Genomic DNA, 22,931 nt, shown 5'->3' on the forward strand with positions numbered 1-22,931 from the left:
CTTTGGACAACCCAAGCTAGGGCTGATCTCGAGTGCCGAAGGATGTAGAAGTGGAGAAGTAATCCCGGAGACGTCGGCCCAACTCCACTGCCGCCCAGACTCCCGCAAACCACTTCAAGACTAACGTACGACAGCAGAGGCCAATTCCTACAGTGATTTGATAATGATGATACATTTTTGTGCTAATCGTACAAGCTGCTGAGGTCGTGAACCTCATGCGCCCCATAGCTATCGTACACAGGTCGAAGGGATGGATGATGATTGGCACCGAGCAAAGGAACGGTCTCCGCCACTAGCCCTCGATAGTAAGCAGCCACCACATTAATTTTCCGCTCCAGTCGCCATGGACAAGGCTTGCTGCTGGATCTTCTTGTTGCGACGGAAAAGGGCCGTAAATTTCTTGTCCAAGGCGTCGAGCTCCTTCCGGGTGCTTTCTAAGTCCTTCTGCGACCGGCCAGCAAGTTCCTTCAGTTCTTCGTCAGTCATGGCAGCAACATCATCGAGGGTCGGATTGGTGCCAGGAACACCGGCGGAACCCAGCATCTGCTTCGCGGTAGCAGCTGCGAAGGAACGCACGGCCGCAGTGGTGGTTTGAAGCAATTCCGCCGACTGGGCAACTGCCCAATCGTGACTGCGGGTGCTGTCTGCTTCCATGGCCGACAGGACGTTGGGCGGGATTACAGATTCTGTGGCTTCCAGTCCAGTGGCTGGGGAAGTGGTGCCCACTCGGCTCGAGCCATCGTCCACCCAGCGGAGTCTGTATTTCTCGGGACCTGCAAACAACGCGTCCAGACCGCCACTGATGTTGCTGGAGTCGTCGCCCACAACGAAAAGATCGAGGGGGCCATTCCGTCTCTTCTCTAATTCCAGATATCGCTCCTCCTCCTCAGCCTCCAAATGACGAAGAACACTTCCGCGAGGAGTAATCAGGCAGCGGTTCTTGAGCTGCTCGTAGCCCACTCGCACTGGGTCACCACGTAATAGTGCCCTTCGGTGCTCTTCAGTAAGTTTAGTGGGTTGCTTCAAGACATCGTAGTCGTCAGCAGTGCATTTCATATCCATACGCTGGCTGAGGTTGGCGGGGTTGAACAGAGAGCTTTTGTTGAGATCCAGAGCACCGGATGTGTGCATCTCGGCCAGTATTTCATGAAGAGGTTTGGTTCGCTCAACGAAGAGGTCCTTGATGGGACGGCCGGTCTGCTCCGCATCTTTGATAAGTTGTTCAACCGTGTTATGAGAGCGCCAGGCTTCCGGAATGCTCTTAGGTGCAGTATACGGCTCTTGAGATGAAGAATTTTTGCTTTCCTGGAGGATGGGTTCCTTTGGCTTGACTTTCTTAGGGGGCTCAACCTTGGGCTCAGGTCTTTTCGGTGACTCAGGGGCAGTCTTGACGGGGCCGGCCGTCTCGGTCGTAGCAGAAGGCTGTCCTTCAGCGGACTCCGTAGCGCTGGAGGGGGCCTTTTTGGTCTTCCGCTTTCGCCCAATGATGGGGGCCTGGACTGGCTCTTGAGCGACAGAGGCAGCTTCGACCTTCTTAGCCTCGGCTTCTTTGGCTTTCTGTCTTCTCTCCTTCTTGGCTTGACTCTTGGTGATAGAGCGCACGGGCGCAGAGCCAATACGAGAGGAGGCGGGTGGAGAGCTCGCTCGGGACACAGACGCGGAAGGGTAAATATCAGCCTCAGATCCCAAATCCCCAGGGGTATCTGATCGGCTGTTCGATGACAAGCTCTGCCGTCTGGAGCGGGACTTGTTTGCTCCGGTGACTGACGTCGTCACCGATGGGGCAGTACTAATAGGAATTGGGGCTTCTGGCTTTGGAGTCTCCACGACACGGAGTATCCGTGGCTGGCGAGGAGCAGAGGAATCTGAGATACGAGAGGCGGTCGTCAATGGTGTATTGGGTCGTGAGCCCACTGCAGAAGCTGAGCCTGCGGCAGAGGCAAAAGTTCCAGACGGCGCACGTTCCGACTTGATGGAATCAGTCTCCTGGGTGGCTGGAGGTATGCTCAGGCTGGCTGGACTTGCTTTGGCGCTCACCAATGGGCTTTGTGCAGACTTGGTCACGGTGTCATCTTCATCAGCAGCCACAGGCAACTCCGTCTTCGCATGCAGCCGAGGCCTCGTGATTGATTTGGAAACAGGGGACCCAAGGGAAATTCGAGCAGGGTCCTTCGCACGCACTGGTGTGTTCTCTGTAGGTGTGTTCATGTCCGGGTTCGCAATTCGCGATTCGGAAGCCGGAAGGGCCTGGGATGGAGTGCCTCCGCGCGAGATATTATCACCCAAGCCTGGAGGCACCATCGGCTTCGGGGATGAGGGCTTGGATGCATTGATCTTCTCTTGTAAAGCAGCGGAGTGTGCGTGAGGCAACGGAAGGCCCGGTGGAAGAGTGGGTGTCCCTGCACGACCGGCAGCATCGCTGGGAAGCTGAGATTTGAGAAAGCCGAATGTGTCAACAGGCTGATTATCCTTCAAAGGAGCACCAAGCGGAGGGAAGTCATCGGTCACTGCGCAAAGGTAATCAGCATCAACCAATAGTCCAAATGAGATGTGGGACGTGAACGTGAATTGGGCACGTAAGGTCATGGAAAACGTGGGCTCAACAGGCGGGGGGACGACTAAGCAGCACGACTCATCGGGACAACTATAGATACAGATGCGCCATGATAATAATTACACGAGGTGCACCAACCATTCTGGTCGGTTACAGTCAAATGCAGGAGCGTCTATGTAAACGACAGTGAGACAAGTGGTTTCGAATAAGACCCTGATCCATCTGGTGGTGATTCAGGGTAGGGAGGTCTTAACGTACATTAATCAATGAGATCATCCACGGTCTTCAAGACGCTGGGATGACTGAAGAGCCGAATGCAAGAATGGATAGAAGGGAATAGACCAGCCGCCGAATAAAAGGGAGACCCAGGGGACATGCAGATATGTCCACGAAATGCAAGAACACCTTGAGCCGAGACAAGGACCGGGGTAAACATGCATAAAACAAGAAATTCAAAGTCATCACAATACGCCATGGGTATGTCCACCCCTCGTATTGATCCAGGGCAACAAGCCCGATTGCTGAAAAGACATGATGCAATTCCGGCCCATTGTAGCGAGAAAAGGAGAAAAAAAAGATATCGTGTCATCAAGGGATACAGGCCCGTCAAAGCACAGTAAAAGATATCATGACCAGGAAGGCGCAAATAGAGAATGGAGGAGCAGGAACATAAGTAGAGTATGCAAGGGAAACGGGGAAAGGAAGTGACCACGGCCTTTCACCAGCGGCTGAATCCACCGCCGTACATCATCGAGGGGTTGTACCCACCTTGACCCTGACTCCCGTACAGCGCCTGTCCAGCAGTACCGTTGGCACCGATCTGATGCATTCTCGCCTGCAAAATGCTCGGGTCCGCAAGATCTACTACACCGCCTCCACCGGAGGAAGTGTTAGCGTGTCTGTGCTTCTTCCCCTTCTTCTTCTGCTTCTGTGAGCCGCCAGAGTCAGGTGCAGTGCCTGTCTGGGACCCATAGAAAGAGCTGAGAAGGCCATTGACGGGAGTCAGGGGAGGTGGGGTTTGGTGCTGTTGAAGGAAAGGGAACATAAACTCACGCTTTGCGGCCTCCTGGCCCTGTACACCACCCACATTCGTGCCGCTGCGGCCACGCAGTAGTTCACGCATCAACTCGGGCGTTGCGTCCTTTCCCACGTTGGATCCAAGACCAAGGTTGGCATTGGAAGTAAATCCGTGTCCTTGGGCAAACATTCCGCCGCCGCTGATAGGAGGGGTTCCCGCTGTCTTCAGCCCAGGAGGAGGGCCCTGCACACCACTCGCGTAAAACCCGCTGGCAAGGGCGTGCTGAGGACTGGGAGCAGTCAGGGGATTGGGTGTGGCAGACTGCATCTGGCTCAGCATGCGTGCGTTGCTGATATTCTTAGTTCCAACCTCGTTGGCGAAGGCGAAGCGAGAGGACTGCCGGTTTTGAGCCTGAAGAGCATTGAACTGAGCCAGCTGGGATTGGAATAGCCCTTGACGGGTCTGGTTATCGAGGGGAGTAGAGCTAAGAGGATCGGAAAGACCAGCTTGCTGGTTGCCTGCCGACTTCAGGAGCATCAACTGTTGTTGCTGAAGTGGCGTCAAGCTTCGACCAGCCAGGTTCAATCCTTGGAATTGATGACTGGTAGCCGAGACAGGAGAGCCAACGGTCGAGTTGTCGGCCGTGCCTTGCTGAGAAGGCGGTTGGATAGCGCCATGCGACTCGCGCCCCTGGCGACCGCGCGGAGGATTGACTTCTTCTGGCTCGCCACCAAGCTGGAGACTCCCGGCCTCGCGACTATCTTCTTCCGCTACTGCAGATTGTAGCAGCTCTTGCTCACGCTTGACACGCTCCTGCTCGGCCTTCTCACGCATTGCTCGGCGTTTGACGCCACCGTATGGATCAATGAAAGAGGGGTAATTTTGGATCGACTTGACTTCCTCCGAAGGGAGGTCGGTGGGGGAAAAGACAAATCGGAATTCGGGAGAGAGTAAATCCTTGACCAGACTGTCAAACGGTGATACGGATTCCGGGATATCGCGAACTGCTTGACGGGCTGTAGGTGATCGTGCACTGGACTGAGAAGCTATTCGCTGCGCTTCCTGAACAACAGACGGCGGTTTCTCGATCCGCTTTGATTCTTCAGGGGCCATGGCAACAGTTACACCAGCAGGTCGGGGGCTCTGAGACGCTTGGCTGCCAGTCAAACTAGCACGGCGAGTCCTGATCGCAGCCGCATCCTTATTTGCCCAGCTGGCAGAAGAAGGTAATGCAGGTCCATCCGGAACAACCTGGCGGCCACTAACAGAATCATCCTTACTTGGCTGCCGTCGCATCGTGTGTGAGATCGGTTGAACGGAACGGACATTCGGGGTACTGGACGGATGGTGCTGACGTTGACTGGACAGTGTGTTCAGCGAAGAGAGATCCGAACGACTATAGCTTTCACTATCTTCGCCAGTCTCGTGCAAAAATGTGCAGTTGCGGTTGTTGCATTGCTCATTGCGAAGGAACGACGAGCAATACTTGGTCGTTCCATACTGGGCCCTTAGAACACGATCGCCATTGACAGACCCGTCGACAGAAGTGATGCAAGTCGCGGCATCGGCCTTCCGAGAGAAGGTGACATAAACGCCAATTCCCTGATGCGGGTTGCCACCAGGCTTGGCCTTGCTGACCACAATTTTCTCAATATCACCGTATTGACCGAAATATTCCCTCCCGCGAAGAGTTTGAAGCAGTTGGTTCTCGTCACGGATGGTGGGGTTGAGACCGATAACATAAACCAAGTTCTTCTGGACGACACGAACTCCAGCTAGATTCTTCCGACTAGACGCTTCTATTTCCCGCTTTTCAGCCTCCTTCTTCTTCGCTGCAGCCGCTTTGCGATGCTTAAGTGCAAGATCTGCTTTGAACCTAAAGTGCAAGATCAGGTCAGCGGCCCCGCACAAGTGTAGGTCAGTTCCTTGCCAAACTCACTCTTCTGCATCTGGAATCTTGTATTGAATCGTGCTGTCATCGTACGGACGGCGGCAGTTGGGGCAACGACCCTCCTCGCTGTGGGTTTTAATATTGTTGTAGCAGAATTGGCAAATCTATAAAACATATGTCAGTGCGACCGTCAACACACATAAGCAGTATCGCGGGGTCGAGGGGAGCAGGCCAAAACGCACCTGATACCCACAGGGGCACGGCTTGAAGTTCTTGTCTGAGAGGTCGAACTCTTCGATGCAAAGGGGGCTTAAAGACATGTCAGTAGCGAAGTCGCGTCATCATCTCGACAACCAATACATACCAGAATTCATCATCATCGTCGATGACGGAGTCGATCTGTTGGCGACTAGACATGGTCGCGACGAAACTGTTCTAATGTGGAAAGGCGACACGGAAATCTCAACGCCGGTACCCAAACGAAAGGTCGGGTACACAATAGAAAGGAGACGAAGACGCTACTTCAGAGCCAGGATGAAAGAAAGAAACGAGGAATTAGTAGAGGAGAAGAGGAGAAGAGAAAGGGGAGAGATGATCGTATGAGGATGGACGGCGAGGGAGAAGAAAGGAAGGAAATTGAAGCGCGGCTTCATTTTGCTGGCATTACCTGGTTTGGTTTAGCGCCACGCGGTGGTTTAGGTCATCTGCACGTGACTCCGCAGGTTCGACCAACCTCGATCCTCACAATCCGCCTTACGTGCCCTTCGTTCCCTCCTCCTGCCGCAGCCATTGTCCCCTCACCACAATGGCCTCTGCACGCTCCTTGATGCGCCTGGGTGCCGGCCGCTCGATGGCTTCGACTACCCGGTCTATGGCCCCTCGCGCTTTTTCGTCGTCCTCGCTGCAGTATGCCGCCAAGGCGTCAACACAACCGGGCGCCCCGGAGCCTGAGAACATGCGCCAGGCGCAACGGCCTCGTGCGTGACAACCCTCAATTGGCTAACGGCGTCTTAATAGAGCTGACTGTCTTCTTGAATCTAGCCCAGGGACCCCTCCGTGCCCCCGTTGTCAACCCTACCGACAAGTACCAGGACAAGGCTGACAGCCTGCACACGTACGGACAGTACATCATGTCTTGCCTTCCGAAATATATCCAGCAATTCACCGTCTGGAAGGATGAACTCACCGTGTACACTGCGCCCGCTGGTATCGTCCCCGTCATGAGCTTCCTGAAGAACCACACTGCGGCCGAGTTCACCCAAATCTCCGATATTACTGGTGTCGATTTCCCCACCCGTGACCAGCGCTTTGAGGTCGTCTACAATCTTCTTAGCGTCCGCTATAACTCTCGTATTCGGGTAAAGACCTATGCCGACGAGGCCACCCCTGTTCCCAGTGTGACTGGTCTGTTTGAGGGAGCTCTGTGGTACGAACGCGAGGTCTACGACATGTTCGGTGTCTTCTTCACCGGCCACCCCGATCTGCGCCGTATCATGACCGACTACGGATTTGATGGCCACCCACTGCGCAAGGATTTCCCCTTGACTGGTTACACCGAGCTCCGCTACGATGAGGAGAAGAAGCGCATCGTCATTGAGCCCCTTGAGCTCACTCAAGCTTTCCGCAACTTCGAGAGCGGCTCTACCGCATGGGAGCCCGTCGGTCCTGGCCAGAACCGGACGCCCGGCTCAGTAAGCAACAATTTGCGATCATTGCTTCAACTGTCACTGACTCTTGCATTTATAGTTCACCCTCCCCACCCCCAAGCCCGAACCGAAGGAGGAGGAAAAGAAATAGAAAGGGAATGTACGCGTATTACCTATCTTTGCCATGTCTGTATGTACATATCGTTAATTGATGGCATTTCGCCCTCCACCAAACCTCCGATCCACATGAAGATGTATGTATGTAGCTGGCGAGCCTCGGTCGGGTAGATATATCTTGACATCACCAAGTTGCGCTGCTAATTTTGCGGGTTTGCGATGCCAATGTATCACCCTGATTTTGATGGAATAGTGTCTCTTGATGGCGCCTTTTTTACGGATTGACTTGAACAAGCGGACGTGCCAGACCTGTATCTATTTTATCGAGGTAAGTACCGACAGCTATGCATAGTGGGATCGAACACCGCGAGGCGGAGAGGAGAGCCTTGGCAAATGATCCGCGGCAGAAAAAAAAAATAGTCCGCGACAACTTCCAAGTTAATCCCCAGTCGCAGCCATACGCCTGATCCTCCATCTTCAAAAGCCATTTTATCTTCCTTCATACGTGCAGTCTCTGTTCGCATCTAGCACACTAAACATGCCCAAGCGCAAGCTCTCCGAGCTCAACGGCGCCGGGCGGACCGACGACAGCAAGACCCGCAAGCTTTCGATAAAGGCCGTCCGACTGACGAATAAATTTGACCAAGGCGTGCAACTCATATCGCGCGGGCTCAAGACCGCGCGTGGATTTGAACGACAGAAGCTGAGCCGTCGCGAAAAGACGGCGAAGTCGCAGGAGAATAACTCGACGACATTGGCGCGACTGCACGAAGAAGTGGAAGCATTGAAGGTACGGCTTGCAACGGCATAACGGGAACAATGTGTTATGATTGGACAGGAAGAGTGCCGACTGACTTGCCTCTAGGGACTTGACTATCAGGTCACCGCTGAGCGATACCTGTTCAAACAACTATCCAAGACTAAGCGGATTGCGGAGTCGCCGACGTTCAAGGAATTCCAAGAGTCGAAGAATGTCTCCACTGAGGGACCCAAGAGTACCGCAGAGGCCAATATCCTCGCGCGATTGTTCAAATCCAACCCGGTCAAGAATGTGATGCCTAATATTCTGGCAGAGATTCGAAAGTTACTGGGGATCGAAGAAACACCAACTGGGAAACAAGGCAATGCGGGGACCAGGAAGGATGTGCCAGCAAAAGAGAAACCAGCGCCTCGGCAGCTCAAAGAAGCTGGATCTGAGCCCGAATCTGCATCGGAAAAGCATAACGGGCAAGGTCTCCGTTCTGGAGACGATGTGAGCGTTTCAGGTGACGATGAGTCCGGAATCGAAGAATTCTCGCATTTGGACGCGCGATTAGCTCGGGGCTCAGACTCTGAAGAGGAATCCGAATCAGACGAAGATGTCCCTCGTGCAGGTAGCAATGAAATCACCGATGATATCTCCGATTCAGGCTCCCGTTCGCCGTCTCCTGCTTTCTCAGCCGCCGATTCGCCACCATCGAAGAAGACCAAGGGAAGCAAGGCGTCAGCTACACCAGCCACCAATACTACATTCCTTCCATCCCTGATGATGGGTGGCTACTGGTCTGGATCGGAAGAAGCCACTGATGACGAGGAGGCTGCCGGGCCACCAAAGCGCAAGAACCGAATGGGCCAGCAAGCGCGGCGCGCACTGTGGGAGAAGAAATATGGCACCAAGGCGAATCACGTACAGCAGGAACAGAAGAAGCACAAGAATAATCGAGACAGCGGATGGGATCCTCGGCGGGGAGCAGTAAGTGCCGATGATCGGGGTGGCAGAGGTTACCGCGGTGGGAGAGGTGGAATTGGTGCTGGTGCCGGCCGCCCGCCAAACAGACAAGATGGCCGTACAGGCCCCCGCTCGAACTCAGCATCAGGACAAAGGGGTAAGCCTCAGGGTCCGCCGAAAGATTCCGGGCCACTTCACCCTTCATGGGAGGCAAAGCGGCGGCAGAAAGAGCAGGCATCTACGGCCGCTTTTCAGGGAACGAAGGTGGTGTTCGATTAGCGAGACTTCCTCTACAGTTGCATGCGTATTTTAGAAGCCAGGCATATTTGGGAGTACTTGAATTCTAACTTGGCCTTTCATGCCAACCAACTTATGGGTTAAAGCAGAGATTCTTGCCTTGTTTGGGAATAACCACAATGCTGTGCATATTGCGTCTCAAGAGAGAATCGGCTGCAAAGATTGAAGAAACTGTAGATGACAAGACTTTGCGAGATATGGTATATGGAAAGGGAAAAGGCAAAGAGAGACCAGATCAATCCAAAAATCGAACTCGCCCGCTAATAACGCATAGTAGAAACCCAAAGGCAGAAACGCATGACTCCTCCATGAATTAGAACAATTGTGAAATCGTTTCACCACCGGGGTGGCTTCATATCATTGCCAGCCATGCCTTGCGAATTCCCTTGCGTGTCCGTCTCAAAACATGGGATGGCAGTAAATTCGCCCAACTCCTGTGGAAAGTTCGAGACGAAGTGATCGAAGCCCCAAAGGGACAGATCGCCATCCAGAAGCTCTTCATCAGGCCGCCCAAGGGAGGCATCAGAGCCATTCGAGTTGTTAGGCATGAAGGCTGTTGGAGGCGTGATAGGTACGCCAGGGATGACATGATCTGCCGCGGACGGAGGATCAGAAGCATGAGAGGGCACACCCTGCCGGGCAGGCGAGTTGTTCACCGCACCAGCCTCTTGTTGTTTCTGTGCCATTGTTAACGGCGAAACGGGGCCGGTTTTCCAAAGCATCTCCCAGTTCTTGAAGCGGTCATAGGCAGACTCGGCGCTGCCACCATTACTTTGAGATTGGTGAGATTCGCTCCAGACCTCCAATCGACGAATGGCACGTTCCAGCGCTTCGATCACACTGACAGCTGAGCGTGCAGAGCCAACACCCATCGACATGATCTTGATTAGGGAAATACCCTGCTCAAGAGCCGCACCCAAACGTTCTGTACGTTTTGTCAGCCCCTGTGCTAGTATGACTAGGAGTGCTGCACGGCACGAGCTGAATTCGGTAAAGGATGCTCGAGCGAGACCGGCCTCATCCCGAAGCAGCCGACAGAGGTCAATAATCTCTAAGGCCGCCTCAACACAATCCGTCACAAGGCTCACTCGATTCTTTGAAAGCCCTGATGGTCCCTTTAGTGCAGATGTCTGGGAAGGCGTTTGAAGACCTTTGATATTGCTGAAAAGAAAAGGGCGGCCAATGAAGATTCGCGTTAGACAGTAGTCAAGTTTTAGGTGCACATTGGACCGGAACAGTGGACCGCTCGGATGCAGATCTCGACAATTCGTCTCTTCCGGCAGTGTAGACCACCATTCAATCAGCTGTTTCCGTATGTTCAGCAACCGCTCGAGACAGTCCTGCTGTTGACCCTTCCGGCATGTACGTAGAAATGAACTTGTTGATTTGTTAGCGTGGGAGCTTTATTGTTCGCCTTTACCTACCAAACTTACATCTCATTTGACACTTCTCCGAGTTTCAGAGTGAGAGTGATCAAAGCAATCATATTCGTATGATTCGAGGGTTGTGTGGCTGGCATCAATCCGGGGAAGTCAACAGGAAGCGGAGCATCCACATCCGCATCTGACAAGGATGCCGGTCTTCCATGAAGAATACTGATTCGTCTGCAGACTTGTGAGCAGCCGATATATAGTGCGTTGGACGGGAACACATACTTTTCGATTGTATAGGCTGTCCAGAACACGCGATTCCGAGCTTCTACCATTCGAGGAGAGAGACCTTCCCCATGGTATCGGCGATGCATACCATTCTGGATCGCTAGTTTGAGTGCCAGACCAAAGTATGTGTAACACAAGCCAGATGTATCGAGAGGCAATAAATACGTCCCAATCAAGAGACAAGCCTGTACACTTCGCACCGACGCTGTAGCAATGATGTCTGGTAACAGCTTCGATGCAAATTGGTAAAATGTCAAACCAACCTCATCCTCGGAAAAGTGGTGGTCCTGATTGGCTGCAGAGTCCAAAGGCAGGCAATTTACTGGAGTTGGCGACTCCATATGGGCAAATTGAGTACCCACAGCTAGCACCATCAGAATTGAACAGACTGCACCCGCATCATCCGAGGACAAGCTGGAGGGGTTAGTATAGCATATATTTAGCTTTTCGCAAAGCCAGTCTTCTTCGACATAGAAGTTATTTGTCTGTGCATATTTGAAAAAGATCTGGACTAGAAATTCTGCCACATAGCGTGGAGGAAGACAGGTGATAGAGGCGGACACCAGAGAAGATCCAGATTGAAGTTGAGTGGCTCGCCATCGCTCCTCGAATGGTTCTACTTCAGTCGTAGCCTTGAAATCATTGAATCAGTATTTAGTTCCAGAGTAATGCACGTATGGATTGCACCTACATCTGGAGCGGCAGTCTTCATCCACTCATCGATCTTTTGGCGGATCTTCATCGAAAAGTTCAGGTAAGAAAACTCCCCCGAGTACTCTGTCATCAAAACTCTATGTGAGTGACTGTTGCAACCGCATCCACAGGAGAAGATGACTTACGGGTTGTATTACCCGGGAGGGCTTTGATAGTAAAATCCTCCTCATCAATGGCTAGATCCTCCAGCTCATTGGCGTCCATCCTAGTCGAGCCAGCATCCGACTCGGAGTCACGGCGTTTACTCTGTAGGTCCTCGGCAGCCTTCCGCAGCGACTGGATATCAAATGTGATGTTGGGAACATAAAAGGACAATATACGCTCCATATATTGCACACGCTCTGCCTCTGCAATCTCATGACGGTTGATGGAAGCAGCCCGCTCAAGTAATCTGTGGGCACAATTGAGACTCAGTCAGCCTCCGGAGGTGTGCTTCAAAATCATATTCCGAGATGAGCAGAACTCACGAGACAGAAGACGCGCGACCCTTCTCATTGGGATCAATATGGGTGAAGTTGCACTGGCGGCGATAGCGGAGACATCGGCGACAAGGTACACCACCTTCACATTTCTCTTTTACTCTGCGACAGCCGTCACAGCTGCACCAGACCGAACATGTTAGCTCGAGCTCTGCAACCCACCACAGGGTGTAAGGAACGCAAGGAACAGCTTACGCTCGGACTGCTCGTTTGCGATTCTCCTCGGCTACACGGGCGCGCTTCTGCGGCGGTGCAGGTGTTGAAGTCGGATCATCCATTGCGGGTGGTGTCAACGAGGGCGAGGTCGAAGTCGGCCGAGCATCGTTTGCGGAGATGTTGCGGAGAAGGCGGAGCCGGGACAGGCCCGGGGCCCAAAAATACCAAGTAGGCGCTCGGGGACGTGAGAGACGAGGCGATCGAGGGAAGAAGGGACGCCGTAGTGGTGGAGGAGGGAAGGGAAAGTGAGCCGCACTTCGTCGGGGAAAGATAAAAAAGATAACGCGCCGCGGAACCACGGATTGCGCCCCTCGTCCCGGCAGAACTCGTTCCTAGTAATGGTGAAAGTGTGCAACCATGGTATTTTGACCGCGATCGGTTTAGCCAATAGTGAGGGTACCATGGACTTGATACATTTTATAGAAGCAGAAGTCTTGCTATGCATCGATGGATGCAGGTTATGATCATGAGAATTTGTCCAAACTGAAACACGTCACTGGAAGGCTATGGCTTAACTAGTTAACTATAAACCTCGAAAGTGGCAGCAGTCGCATGCATGGCATCTATATATCAACTAGTAGAAGCGTCAAACTGCATATCCCGAGAATCTGTTAAACCATTTATCTAGTGATCTATCCACCACTCCAATGCCACCAACGACTAGAATCCATCAATGTGCGTGCCTAGTCGCTGCTCTCTTCCTACGTCAAGCACTTTCTTCCCGACTACGAGGTCCATCAGACCCATTCCCACGCACTTATATATCACATTGCACCCTTCCGGGACTGCGATTGCCTCCGATGTATCTTGCGCGCCCAAAAGGTCACCCATTTCCATCAATTCGGCCTCTGTGACTTTCGCGGTGATCAGTTCACCCGACTCCTCTAGACACGCCGATTTCGAGTCCACATAGATTCTACCTCCACCAGAGAGCAATGTGGCTGTATCGATCTCATGCATGTGCGGTTTGTATGAGCCAATGAGGGAAATGAACCGTTGCTTGGGCACCGACTGAAGTGCAGAATATGGAAAATTCGGCTCAGACGACGGCGTGCAGCTAAATATTACATCGCAAGCCTGCAGCTCCTTGAGAAGCCTCTCGTCGTAATCTGCAGTGCCGTCTTTGGCAAATGCGGAGATGGCAATGTTCGGATAGCGTTGTCGCAACTCGCCGAACACGTCGCGCTCCATCTCTTCGAGTCGTTGCCGGCCACGATTGATAAAGGTCACCCGGCGAATCTGTTCAGGGTAGAGTAGTAGAGCGAGACGAGCATGCCACTCTGATTGACGACCCGAGCCAAACACCAGGACGTTCTCCTTGCGGAGTGTGGCGCACCGCACGAACAGAGTCATCGATGCGAGTGCCGTGCGGAAGGCTGTCACTTCCGCGGCAGCCAGAAGGCCTTGAAGTCGGCCGTCCGGCGAGAAGATATTGATCACGCCCTGGATACCGGCCTTGGCTACCGTCACCACTTTGACACCGGTGCTGGCGGTATCCGAGACGGGCATGAAGATGCACGTATTGTCTTCCTTGGTTGCGAAGACCGTGCGCAGAGGCTGGTGAATCAGTCGTTCTGAAGCCGGAACTGTGGGCTTAGACTCTGCAGAGATGGCTACCAGTGCATTGCCTAGTATGGTGATGAAGTTGTGCAACTGCGCCTGCGTCAAGCTGCGGAATATCCGAGCCACGTCCGGCTCGGAGAGGACGTGCATATTGAGATGAGCGTGATGGGATTGGTTCTGAGTGAGCAGCACACAATCCAGACGTGATGCTGTTGTTAATGAAGTGAGCTTTCAGCGGTTCTCAATGGACTCGTTGGATACCAGAATCATCGAGAAGTGGGAGTCGGAGGCGCAATCCGACGTGAGCGGGGAACATTTGGCGCGTCACCAAACTTCCTTTCGCCTAGAGTCTTCGCTGCACGTCGCAGGCCATTCCGAACGACTTATCTCGCCCTATCTATGGATATGGATGTGAGCAGACATCGTGTCTCAAAGTACATGATAGGAAATCCCCTATTCCATATTCCATACCTATCGAGAGACCGCAAGGTCGGGCCGGTTTCATAGGAATCGCGGGTCTTGACCGGGCCGGTCACTTTCTGCAGCGCATCTCGGGTATTTGCGGGCGCCTCCCGCGTTGCTCCTACAGATCGCTCGAGTTTCTGTTACTTAATAGTGACAGCTTGACTCAATTGCAATTACCCCGTCTATATACACACCGTGCGGTTCAAGCTTCCCCAGACAGCTCCACGTGAATCTCCGGGGTGGTGATAATCGTGTCAAACCCAAGAGCCCGAATCCAGTCAAGACAGCGGGTATGAGTGCATAACCCTCAACAGGAGAGGAGCATAGTCGTCGCAATCATTTGCATTTGACATGCGCTCACCTCATAGATTGCTCAATCTCGCCCTGATAGGAGCTGCTCCGAGCCTGAAAGCACTCTGCAGCGTGGCCGATAAGGGCTGCTGATCCCCAAATGGCTGACCGGCTGTCTCCACTGCGGCCGCGGTCTTCTAGAATCCTGTCGGGCTTACACCTTATGCCTGTGCCTGATAGAACTAAGCCAATCCGCGTCTGGCGGCTTCGGGACGATGAGAAGGATTCCGTGGCTCTCATGCACTGAGAGTTCGGGCTTCCCCGCAAATCGATCAGTCGCGGCGCCATAACTTTGCCCTGAGGCCCGCTGGTCTGGTCGCTCAAAGCTGTTGAATTCTCCCTCTCTGTACTTCGTCTGCAGTGTCAGCTACAGCTGCTTACTGAAACCAACATTGTGGCGTCTTTTGCCAATTGTTTGTCGGGACAAGTCTTCTCAATTCTGGTGCCATACAATCCAAAATAGTTGGACATCATGGGCACGTCGCCAAAGGGCCTCGAAGAGGGTCGGGCACCTTCGCCGCCGGCATACGAGGATCTCAAAGCTGTTCCTGGTGAAATCGAAGGCTTGGAGAACTCGGCAACCCACCGTGGATTGAGCTCGCGTCATATTCAGTTTCTGGCCTTGGGTGGTTGTATCGGTACGGGCTTGTTTGTTGGAAGTGGCCAATCGTTATCGACTGTTGGACCTGGTGAGATTCCCTCGTGGAATGTGCAGACTCGGACGAAGCGATTCATAGGCTGACCGGTGATTTTAGCTCCTCTGCTCATGGGATACATGGCCATGTCGACAGTGGTTTACTTTATCATGAACATCCTCGGTGAAATGACGACCTACCTCCCTGTGCGCGGAGTCTCCGTCCCATATTTCATCAGCCGTTTCACCGAGCCAAGTCTGGGCTTTGCTGTCGGTATGTCGTGGTCGAATCAACCAGAGTGTCACAAGTACTAACTACGTTATGCTAGGATATAACTATTGGTGATTTAGCTATTTTCCGAGAGACGCTGCTCAAAGCTAACCTAACGTCAGGTACTCATTTTCGATGTTGACCGCATCAGAGGTCACGGCAGCTGGACTCGTCATTCAGTATTGGCCAACTTCTGTCAACGTTGGGGTGTGGATTGCGATTGTACTTCTTGGTAAGAAAGCATTCCATCTTGAAGGAGGATCGTACCAGTCTAATCCCCGCCACGATTATAGTCATTCTCATTCTCAACATCGTTGCCGTCTCCTGGTACGGTGAAGCCGAGTTCTGGTTTGCCTCGTTGAAAATCATCGCCATCATCGGTCTCATCATCCTGGGCGTCATCCTCTTCTTCGGCGGTGGGCCAACCCACGACCGACTGGGCTTCCGATATTGGCAGAACCCCGGTGCATTTAAAGAGCCATATTTGGTATCGAATATCAACACTGGCCGCTTTCTTGCCTTCTGGACCGCTCTGATCAAGTCTGGCTTCTCGTTCATTTTCTCCCCGGAGCTGATCACCACGGCCGCCGGAGAGGCTGTCGCGCCTCGCCGCAATATTCCCAAGGCTACCAATCGGTTCATCTACCGTCTCTTTGCCTTCTACGTTCTTGGAAGCTTGGTCATTGGGGTTACGGTTGCCTACAACGACAAGAACCTTCTTCAGGGCGTCGCCAGCGGCGGATCGGGCGCCGGCGCCAGTCCATTCGTGGTTGGAATTCAGAATGCCGGTATCAGTGGGCTCAACCATGTCATTAATGCCGCCATCCTGATCTCGGCGTGGTCTTCTGGTAACTCATGGGTGTACGCTGGCTCGCGAACCCTCTATTCGCTCGCCCGTGAGGGACAAGCGCCCAAGATATTCACTCGCTGCAGCAAGGCTGGTGTGCCCTATCTTGCGGTGCTGGTCACCTGGGCGATTGGACTGCTTGCATTCCTGAATCTCTCCAGCTCAGGCTCCGATGTTTTCTACTGGTTCACTAATATCACCACGGTCGGCGGCTTTATCTCCTGGGTTCTTGTGGGCATTGCCTATATGGTTAGTTTTCCCTCTGTTGGTTTCCGAGTCAACCAAGCTGACAGCTTTTTGTTACCCTAGCGTTTCCGCAGTGCTCTGAGTTTTCATGGACTTCTCGAGTCGCGGCCATTCAAGACCCCCTTCCAGCCCTGGGGCACGTACTACGCCGTGGTGGTGGTGTCGCTGCTAGCCATCACCAATGGTTACGCAGTGTTCTTCCCCGGCGCTTTCACCGCCGCTGATTTTCTCGTCTCTTATATTGTCTTTGCCATTTTCTTCGCCTTGTATTTTGGACACAAGATCTGGTACCGGACGCCCTGGATGGTGCCGGCGGCAGATATCGATATCTTTTCCGGCAAAGACGAGATCGATCGGATGTGTGAATATGAAGTCGAGCCAGAGCCCCGTAACTGGCTCGAGCGGGTTTGGTGGTGGATTGCTTAGAATAGACTGCTTTGAATTTGGATTTGAATAGGTGCAATTTCTATAGTGTCCAGTACACGTTCGACGTTCACAAACGGGCGCGGAGCGCATCGGAGACCAGAACTCACCGTGGCAGCTCGTGTTATCCTGGTATAGCTATCGATCGCTCGCAAACATAATGAAATTCCAGCTATCATCTCCTTGATAGCTCCCGTAATATCTCCATGTATTACCTTCCCCACCGGCTGCCGGCCAACCACCGCGCGCAGCCTCCGGCCCGGTCGAACCAGCCGGGACTCTTGCCGGCCCCTCATTCGCCGTGTCCATCGCCGTCCTCTGGTTCGCATTGGACCTGGACACCCTGGAACAGCTTCGTTCGGGATGGCGGTGCGACGCCCGGTGGTAGCCGGTCATTTCATCATGCGCTGCACCCCGCGCTCAACTCGTGCTTGCTCTTAAGTCTTCCCTTTCCCAACTCTCAGCTGTGGAACAGCCGCAAGCCGTTGGAATTGGTCGTTTTTTTCTTGTTTGAGATCGCCAGAATGCAGTCGTCACTCCTGCGCGCCAGAGCGCAACCTGTGTCGCGGTGGCAGTCACTCGCTTGTCGCATTCCGGCCTCGAGCGCACGCACTCTGGGCACCTACGCGACTTTTAAGGTGCCTCAGATTAACAACGAGCCCAATGTGAGCCTTCCGTCGCCCCAAGGTTGCCTATGCGACAATCACTGACGATTCTGGCATTTAGAAACACTATGTCCCCGGTTCTCCGGACCGGAAGGCCCTGGAGAATGCTTTGGCTTCGTTCAAGCAGAAGGCACCCTTGACTGTGCCGCTTGTGGTGGCGGGAAAAGAGGTATTCATACTTTCTTTTGATTTTGGCATGTACGCAGAAGGGCTAATCTTCGAACGTAGATCAAGAGCTCCCAGACGTTCACTCAGAGCAACCCATCCTCGCATGCGCCACTTGCCACCTACTCCAATGCCTCGAAAGCCGATGTCGACTCCGCCATTAGCTCCGCCCTGGCTGCCCGCAAGTCGTGGGCCGCTACGCCTTTCGCTGAGCGTGCCAGCATTTTCCTCAAGGCGGCCGACCTAATCGCCACCAAGTACCGCTATGACATTATGGCCTTGACCATGCACGGCCAGGGTAAGAATGCCTGGCAGGCGGAGATTGACTCGGCCGCTGAGTTATGCGACTTCTTCCGCTTCGGTGTGAAGTATGCGGAGGATCTTTACGCCCAGCAGCCCGTTCACCACGCCGCTGGTGTTTGGAAGTAAGATATCAACAAACTAGTGTTTCTATAGATAAGCTAATCTCTCCTAGTCGCCTGGAATACCGGCCTCTTGAGGGCTTTGTCTACGCCATCAGCCCCTTCAACTTTACCGCAATCGGTGGCAACTTGGCTGGTGCGCCCGCTCTGATGGGTAACGTCGTGCTGTGGAAGCCTTCGCCCTCTGCGATTGCTTCCAACTGGCTTGTCCACCAGATTCTTCTCGAGGCGGGCTTGCCCAAGGACGTCATTCAGTTTGTTCCTGGCGAGGCTGAGGAGGTCACCAGCACCGTCCTCAACCACCGCGAGTTCGCCGCTCTGCACTTCACTGGTAGCACTGATGTTTTCCGTATGCTGTACGGCAAAATCTCTCAAGGTGTGGCGGATGGCAAATACCGCAGCTACCCTCGCATCGTGGGCGAGACTGGTGGCAAGAACTTCCACCTGATCCACAAGTCGGCCGATGTGCGTAACGCAGTGGTCCAGACCGTCCGTGGTGCCTTTGAGTTCCAGGGCCAGAAGTGCAGCGCCACGTCTCGCGCGTACGTTGCCTCTTCGATCGCGGATGAGTTCGTCAGGCAGCTGGTCGCGGAGGTGAAGCAGCTCAAGGTCGGCGAGCCATCCGAGTTCTCCAACTTCTGCGGCCCCGTTATCCATGAAGGCTCCTTCAACAAACTGGCTGGTGTGATTGAAGACGCAAAGAAAGACCCCGAACTGGAGTTGCTCGCTGGAGGTACCTACGACTCGTCTAAGGGATGGTACATCCAACCGACTGTGTACCGCACATCCAACCCCGACCACCCTCTTCTCTCCCGTGAGCTTTTTGGACCTGTCCTTGTCGTTCACTCCTACAATGATGCCACTGAAACCGACTTTGTCAACATCTGTGATAAGATCGATAGTACCGGTACTTATGGCCTGACCGGATCCGTTTTTGCCCAGGACCGTGAGGCCATTCAGGTGGCGGACGATGCTCTCCGCAATGCTGCTGGAAACTTTTATATCAATTGCAAGAGCACAGGTGCTGTTGTTGGCCAGCAGCCATTCGGCGGTGCTCGTGCTAGCGGTACGAACGACAAGGCTGGCAGCGCCAACTTGTTGTCCCGCTTTGTGAGCTTGCGCTCGGTCAAGGAGGAATTCATCCCAACCTACACTGTTGCATACCCTAGCAACGCAAACTAAAGATCAGCAACGAGCGACGGGCTCGATCCATTGTCGATGCTGACATTGCATGCTTCATGATATCACGGCGTCTCATTTGCATTTTAATATTGGCGTTGTCTCATCTTTCGTCTTTCAGGGGCCATGTCACCCTACCACCGCGGGCTTTGTTCGAATTTTGGAAAAGTCGAGGTCGATGTGTACGCCTGCAGTATTTGACAAAATTGCAATTCTTCCATTCAATAAATTTACTCTGTACCACAACTTCCCAGTAACTTCAGCATACTATCCATTGCCTTGTTCGCAAATGGTTCCAACTCGTACTTCTTCCCTTTGCCCTGTGGTCCTGCGTCGAAAATCTCCATTGAGAACCACCCACGAAAACCGGTCTTCAACACCGCTCTGGCGACGTCTTCAATCGGCAAGTATCCACCATCGTAGGGCATAGGCCTGAAATCATGACTCCACCGACCACGCGGACGCAAGCCGAACATGACCTTATCCTCCAGCGGCGGGGACACCTTGTATGCGTCCGAGATCTGCAGCAGATAGATCTTATCGGCCGGTACAGTCAGAGCCAGCTCATCCATACTCGCATCGAATTTCTTTCGCAGCTCCTGGGGAGAAACGTCCTCAATCAAGCCCGAGGCCGTGGTCGGATCGCCCCATTCGCTACCGGCTGTTTGAAACGTATCCAGACAGAGCCCGACGTTGGGCAGATCGATCTCCCGCACGATCTCCCACACGTCTTTCCAGCTCGGCGCGTGCGTGGACCAGCACCAGTTCTCGTAGGCCAAGCGGAAATTGTGCTTGGCCAGCATGTTCCCTAGCTCACGTAGATCGGAAACGATCGTCGCTCGGGAGGTGGAGATCTCTCCCTCGGGCGAGTCTGTAGCGCCAACCTGCAGCAAATCCGTGCCGACCACCTTCATGATCTCAATCCACCCCTTTACCCTTGTAAATGCGTCGTGCCGCCCAGCCGACTCCTTCGGCCACCCTTCGAAATTCGCAAACGGCTGCAGCATCATGATTGTCAACGCGTTGGCGTCGCACAGCTTGCGGATCTCGCCAGCAGCGGTCAGTAGTTCGCAAAAGTTATCTGGGGCGACATTATGGCCGAGGATCTGTGATCCGTATTCGAGAATGTCCGGGAAGGACAATTCGATGGATATAAAGCCGGCTTTGCTGATGGCTTCGAGTCTGCGAGGGAGAGTGTCGCTGGGCCCGCAGCCGATCGAGCAGGAGGCGTATGACAGGGGGATTTTCACGAGAGAGCCGGTGCCAATTGATCCCATCGTTCGTCGTGGGTCGGGGTGTGGATTTCGATGTATAGTGCTTGTGGCGCAACGCGGACCTAGATTTGATATATGGGAATTTGGCAAGTAGATGACGATGTCTGTCAGCCGTGTAAAAATGGAGTCACCTCGATTGTAGGCCCATATAGTGAATTGGAAGCTTGGTCGTGGAGCCGGTGGTCTTCTTTCAAGCTTGGTGGCCATCATGATGCAATGTTGAGAGTTTGCCTGGTTCGATGTTGTTAATCTTGCATCATCCAAAACTGAGCTCCACAACCTGAGTGGCCATCGCACTACATCGTCTACTTTCGCTTTGCGCTGGCCCCAGCAAGATGGCAGGAGGGAATCAAGTCCGCCAGATTGTCCTTGGGGCGTGTTGCCGCTGATTTCATGTTGACAAGATCCCGGGCCCTGAATCCGTTTGCCACCGGTTGTTCGTTCAAAAACATCGACATTCCATTTCGCTGTGCTTTTCTTCGCTACTCTTTCTCATACGATCGAATCACTTCGCATGGTCCAAGGCTATCACAATCAAAGCACCGACCAACTACTATGCCTCCCAACGACCCAATCCAGAAATTCAAGCGCATTGGCGTTGTCGGAGCTGGGAGCATGGGCTCGATGATGACCTTTGCCTTCTCCGAGCTCGGCCTCGATGTCTCAGTATGGGACGTGGACAAGACCAATGTCGAAAAGGTGCTCAAATGGGCCAAGGACAACCCGGATGTGAAGGGGAAGATCGAGGGTTTCTGCAAGATCGATGATTTCACCAAGAGTCTCGAAGGCCAAGGCGATCGGAAACTATTCATGTTTTCCATCACCCACGGCGCGCCGGCAGACTCGGTACTTAGTATGATCAAGCGCGACCTCAAGGCAGGAGATATCATTCTCGACGGCGGCAATGAGAATTATCGCCGCACCGAGCGGCGCCAACGGGAGTGCGAGCAACTGGGCGTTTTCTGGATCGGCATGGGTGTTTCGGGCGGTTATCAATCGGCGCGACGGGGCCCTAGTCTTTCGCCCGGTGGAGATGCGAAAGCTATCGAGCTGGTTATGCCGTTACTTGAGAAGTACGCAGCGAAGGATCCCAAGTCGGGCACACCGTGTGTGACTCGGGTCGGCCCTGGCGGATCAGGACACTTTGTCAAAATGGTTCACAATGGGATCGAGGGTGGCATGATGTCAGCCCTTGCCGAGGCCTGGTCGTATATGCATTTTGGTCTGGGTATGGGCTACGAAGAGATCGGGGATGTGTTCGCCAAGTGGAACGAGAGTGGTGAGCTGCGAAGAAACTTCCTCATCCAAATTGGCGCCGACATTCTGAAACGAAAGAGAACGCCCCACGGCGACCACAACGGCGAAGGTACTGGAAGTGATGGGCATGTGCTCGACGACGTCCTCGACAAAGTGGTTCAGGACGACGACGACACGGAGGGTACCCCGTTGTGGTCTGTGATGGAGTCTGCCGCTAGGCATGTCTCCAGTCCGACATTGGCCGCGGCCCATTACTTGCGTATTGCCAGTGGCAATCGCCAGGAACGAGTGCGAGCCTCTGAGAAACTCCAAATGCCGTCCCCCAAGCCCATCCAGAATGTGCGTGATCGCAAGAGTATTATTGAGCAGTTGCGCCGCGCTGTGTATGCTGCATTCTTGGCGTCTTTTTGTCAGGGACTGGAGCTCATTGCGCGAGCCTCGGCCGACGAGGGCTGGAAGATTGATCTCAGCCATTGCTTGCAAATCTGGCGCGCGGGCTGCATTATTCAGTCCGAGTACATCGCCGATCTCTTGCAGCCGGCCCTGGAGCGTGAGAAACAGATGACGAATATGAAGTTTGTGGACAGTGTCTCGCGGGAGCTGCACAATAACTTCGACGCTCTGAAGAGTATTGTTGTTGAGGGTACCGTGTCCGATCAATATATGCCCGCCATCTCGGCGACGCTGGACTACCTGAAGTATGAGGGTGGATTGGTCCTGCCAACGAAATTCATGGAGGCCCAGATGGACTACTTCGGTGCGCATAGCTACAATAAACCTGGGATCGCGGGCGAGGATCCCGGTCCGGTTATGAAGGGGCCTCATCACTACGAATGGAAGGTGGCATAAATAGGGGGCAGGGAAGTTATGA

At 53.5% G+C, this 22,931-nt stretch overlaps 9 protein-coding genes across 9 annotated transcripts; 5 read left to right on the forward strand and 4 right to left on the reverse strand.

Moving 5' to 3' along the window:
- Positions 1-321: 321 nt before the first annotated feature.
- On the reverse strand, positions 322-5,880 carry N7459_001214 (CCR4-NOT core ubiquitin-protein ligase subunit MOT2; the record flags this gene model as incomplete). The annotated part of the gene is given in 6 exon segments (XM_056940399.1): positions 322-2,507; positions 3,293-4,823; positions 4,839-5,448; positions 5,512-5,627; positions 5,706-5,772; positions 5,828-5,880. The coding sequence occupies 6 exon segments, from the start codon at positions 5,878-5,880 to the stop codon at positions 322-324; spliced, it is 4,563 nt and encodes a 1,520-aa protein (XP_056804679.1).
- Positions 5,881-6,268: 388 nt separating this feature from the next.
- On the forward strand, positions 6,269-7,260 carry N7459_001215 (complex I 30 kDa subunit family protein; the record flags this gene model as incomplete). Its single annotated transcript, XM_056940400.1, has 3 exons — positions 6,269-6,440; positions 6,505-7,154; positions 7,210-7,260. The coding sequence occupies 3 exons, from the start codon at positions 6,269-6,271 to the stop codon at positions 7,258-7,260; spliced, it is 873 nt and encodes a 290-aa protein (XP_056804680.1).
- A 504-nt stretch (positions 7,261-7,764) lies between these two features.
- N7459_001216 (BUD22 family protein) lies at positions 7,765-9,213 on the forward strand (the record flags this gene model as incomplete). The annotated part of the gene is made up of 2 exons (XM_056940401.1): positions 7,765-8,016; positions 8,092-9,213. The coding sequence occupies 2 exons, from the start codon at positions 7,765-7,767 to the stop codon at positions 9,211-9,213; spliced, it is 1,374 nt and encodes a 457-aa protein (XP_056804681.1).
- Positions 9,214-9,566: 353 nt separating this feature from the next.
- Positions 9,567-12,360, reverse strand: N7459_001217 (Zn(II)2Cys6 transcription factor; the record flags this gene model as incomplete). The annotated part of the gene is made up of 7 exons (XM_056940402.1): positions 9,567-10,608; positions 10,665-10,835; positions 10,887-11,521; positions 11,581-11,666; positions 11,729-11,994; positions 12,071-12,202; positions 12,278-12,360. The coding sequence occupies 7 exons, from the start codon at positions 12,358-12,360 to the stop codon at positions 9,567-9,569; spliced, it is 2,415 nt and encodes an 804-aa protein (XP_056804682.1).
- Positions 12,361-12,958: 598 nt separating this feature from the next.
- Positions 12,959-14,011, reverse strand: N7459_001218 (putative proline utilization protein PrnX; the record flags this gene model as incomplete). Its single annotated transcript, XM_056940403.1, has 1 exon — positions 12,959-14,011. The coding sequence occupies one exon, from the start codon at positions 14,009-14,011 to the stop codon at positions 12,959-12,961; it is 1,053 nt and encodes a 350-aa protein (XP_056804683.1).
- Positions 14,012-15,149: 1,138 nt separating this feature from the next.
- Positions 15,150-17,101, forward strand: N7459_001219 (uncharacterized protein; the record flags this gene model as incomplete). Its single annotated transcript, XM_056940404.1, has 6 exons — positions 15,150-15,366; positions 15,433-15,585; positions 15,641-15,653; positions 15,705-15,814; positions 15,876-16,678; positions 16,739-17,101. 6 exons carry the CDS (start codon positions 15,150-15,152, stop codon positions 17,099-17,101), a joined length of 1,659 nt encoding a protein of 552 aa, XP_056804684.1.
- Positions 17,102-17,622: 521 nt separating this feature from the next.
- On the forward strand, positions 17,623-19,532 carry prnC (delta-1-pyrroline-5-carboxylate dehydrogenase prnC; the record flags this gene model as incomplete). Its single annotated transcript, XM_056940405.1, has 4 exons — positions 17,623-17,763; positions 17,825-17,932; positions 17,992-18,353; positions 18,404-19,532. The coding sequence occupies 4 exons, from the start codon at positions 17,623-17,625 to the stop codon at positions 19,530-19,532; spliced, it is 1,740 nt and encodes a 579-aa protein (XP_056804685.1).
- A 227-nt stretch (positions 19,533-19,759) lies between these two features.
- Positions 19,760-20,806, reverse strand: N7459_001221 (sugar phosphate isomerase/epimerase family protein; the record flags this gene model as incomplete). The annotated part of the gene is made up of 1 exon (XM_056940406.1): positions 19,760-20,806. The coding sequence occupies one exon, from the start codon at positions 20,804-20,806 to the stop codon at positions 19,760-19,762; it is 1,047 nt and encodes a 348-aa protein (XP_056804686.1).
- Positions 20,807-21,358: 552 nt separating this feature from the next.
- N7459_001222 (6-phosphogluconate dehydrogenase, decarboxylating) lies at positions 21,359-22,909 on the forward strand (the record flags this gene model as incomplete). The annotated part of the gene is made up of 1 exon (XM_056940407.1): positions 21,359-22,909. One exon carries the CDS (start codon positions 21,359-21,361, stop codon positions 22,907-22,909), a length of 1,551 nt encoding a protein of 516 aa, XP_056804687.1.
- Between the last annotated feature and the right edge of the window lie 22 nt (positions 22,910-22,931).

This window comes from Penicillium hispanicum, assembly GCF_028827665.1.
Source record: "Penicillium hispanicum strain IBT 35686 chromosome Unknown utg000001l_segment0_segment0, whole genome shotgun sequence".
Classification (NCBI taxonomy): Eukaryota; Fungi; Ascomycota; class Eurotiomycetes; order Eurotiales; family Aspergillaceae; genus Penicillium; species Penicillium hispanicum.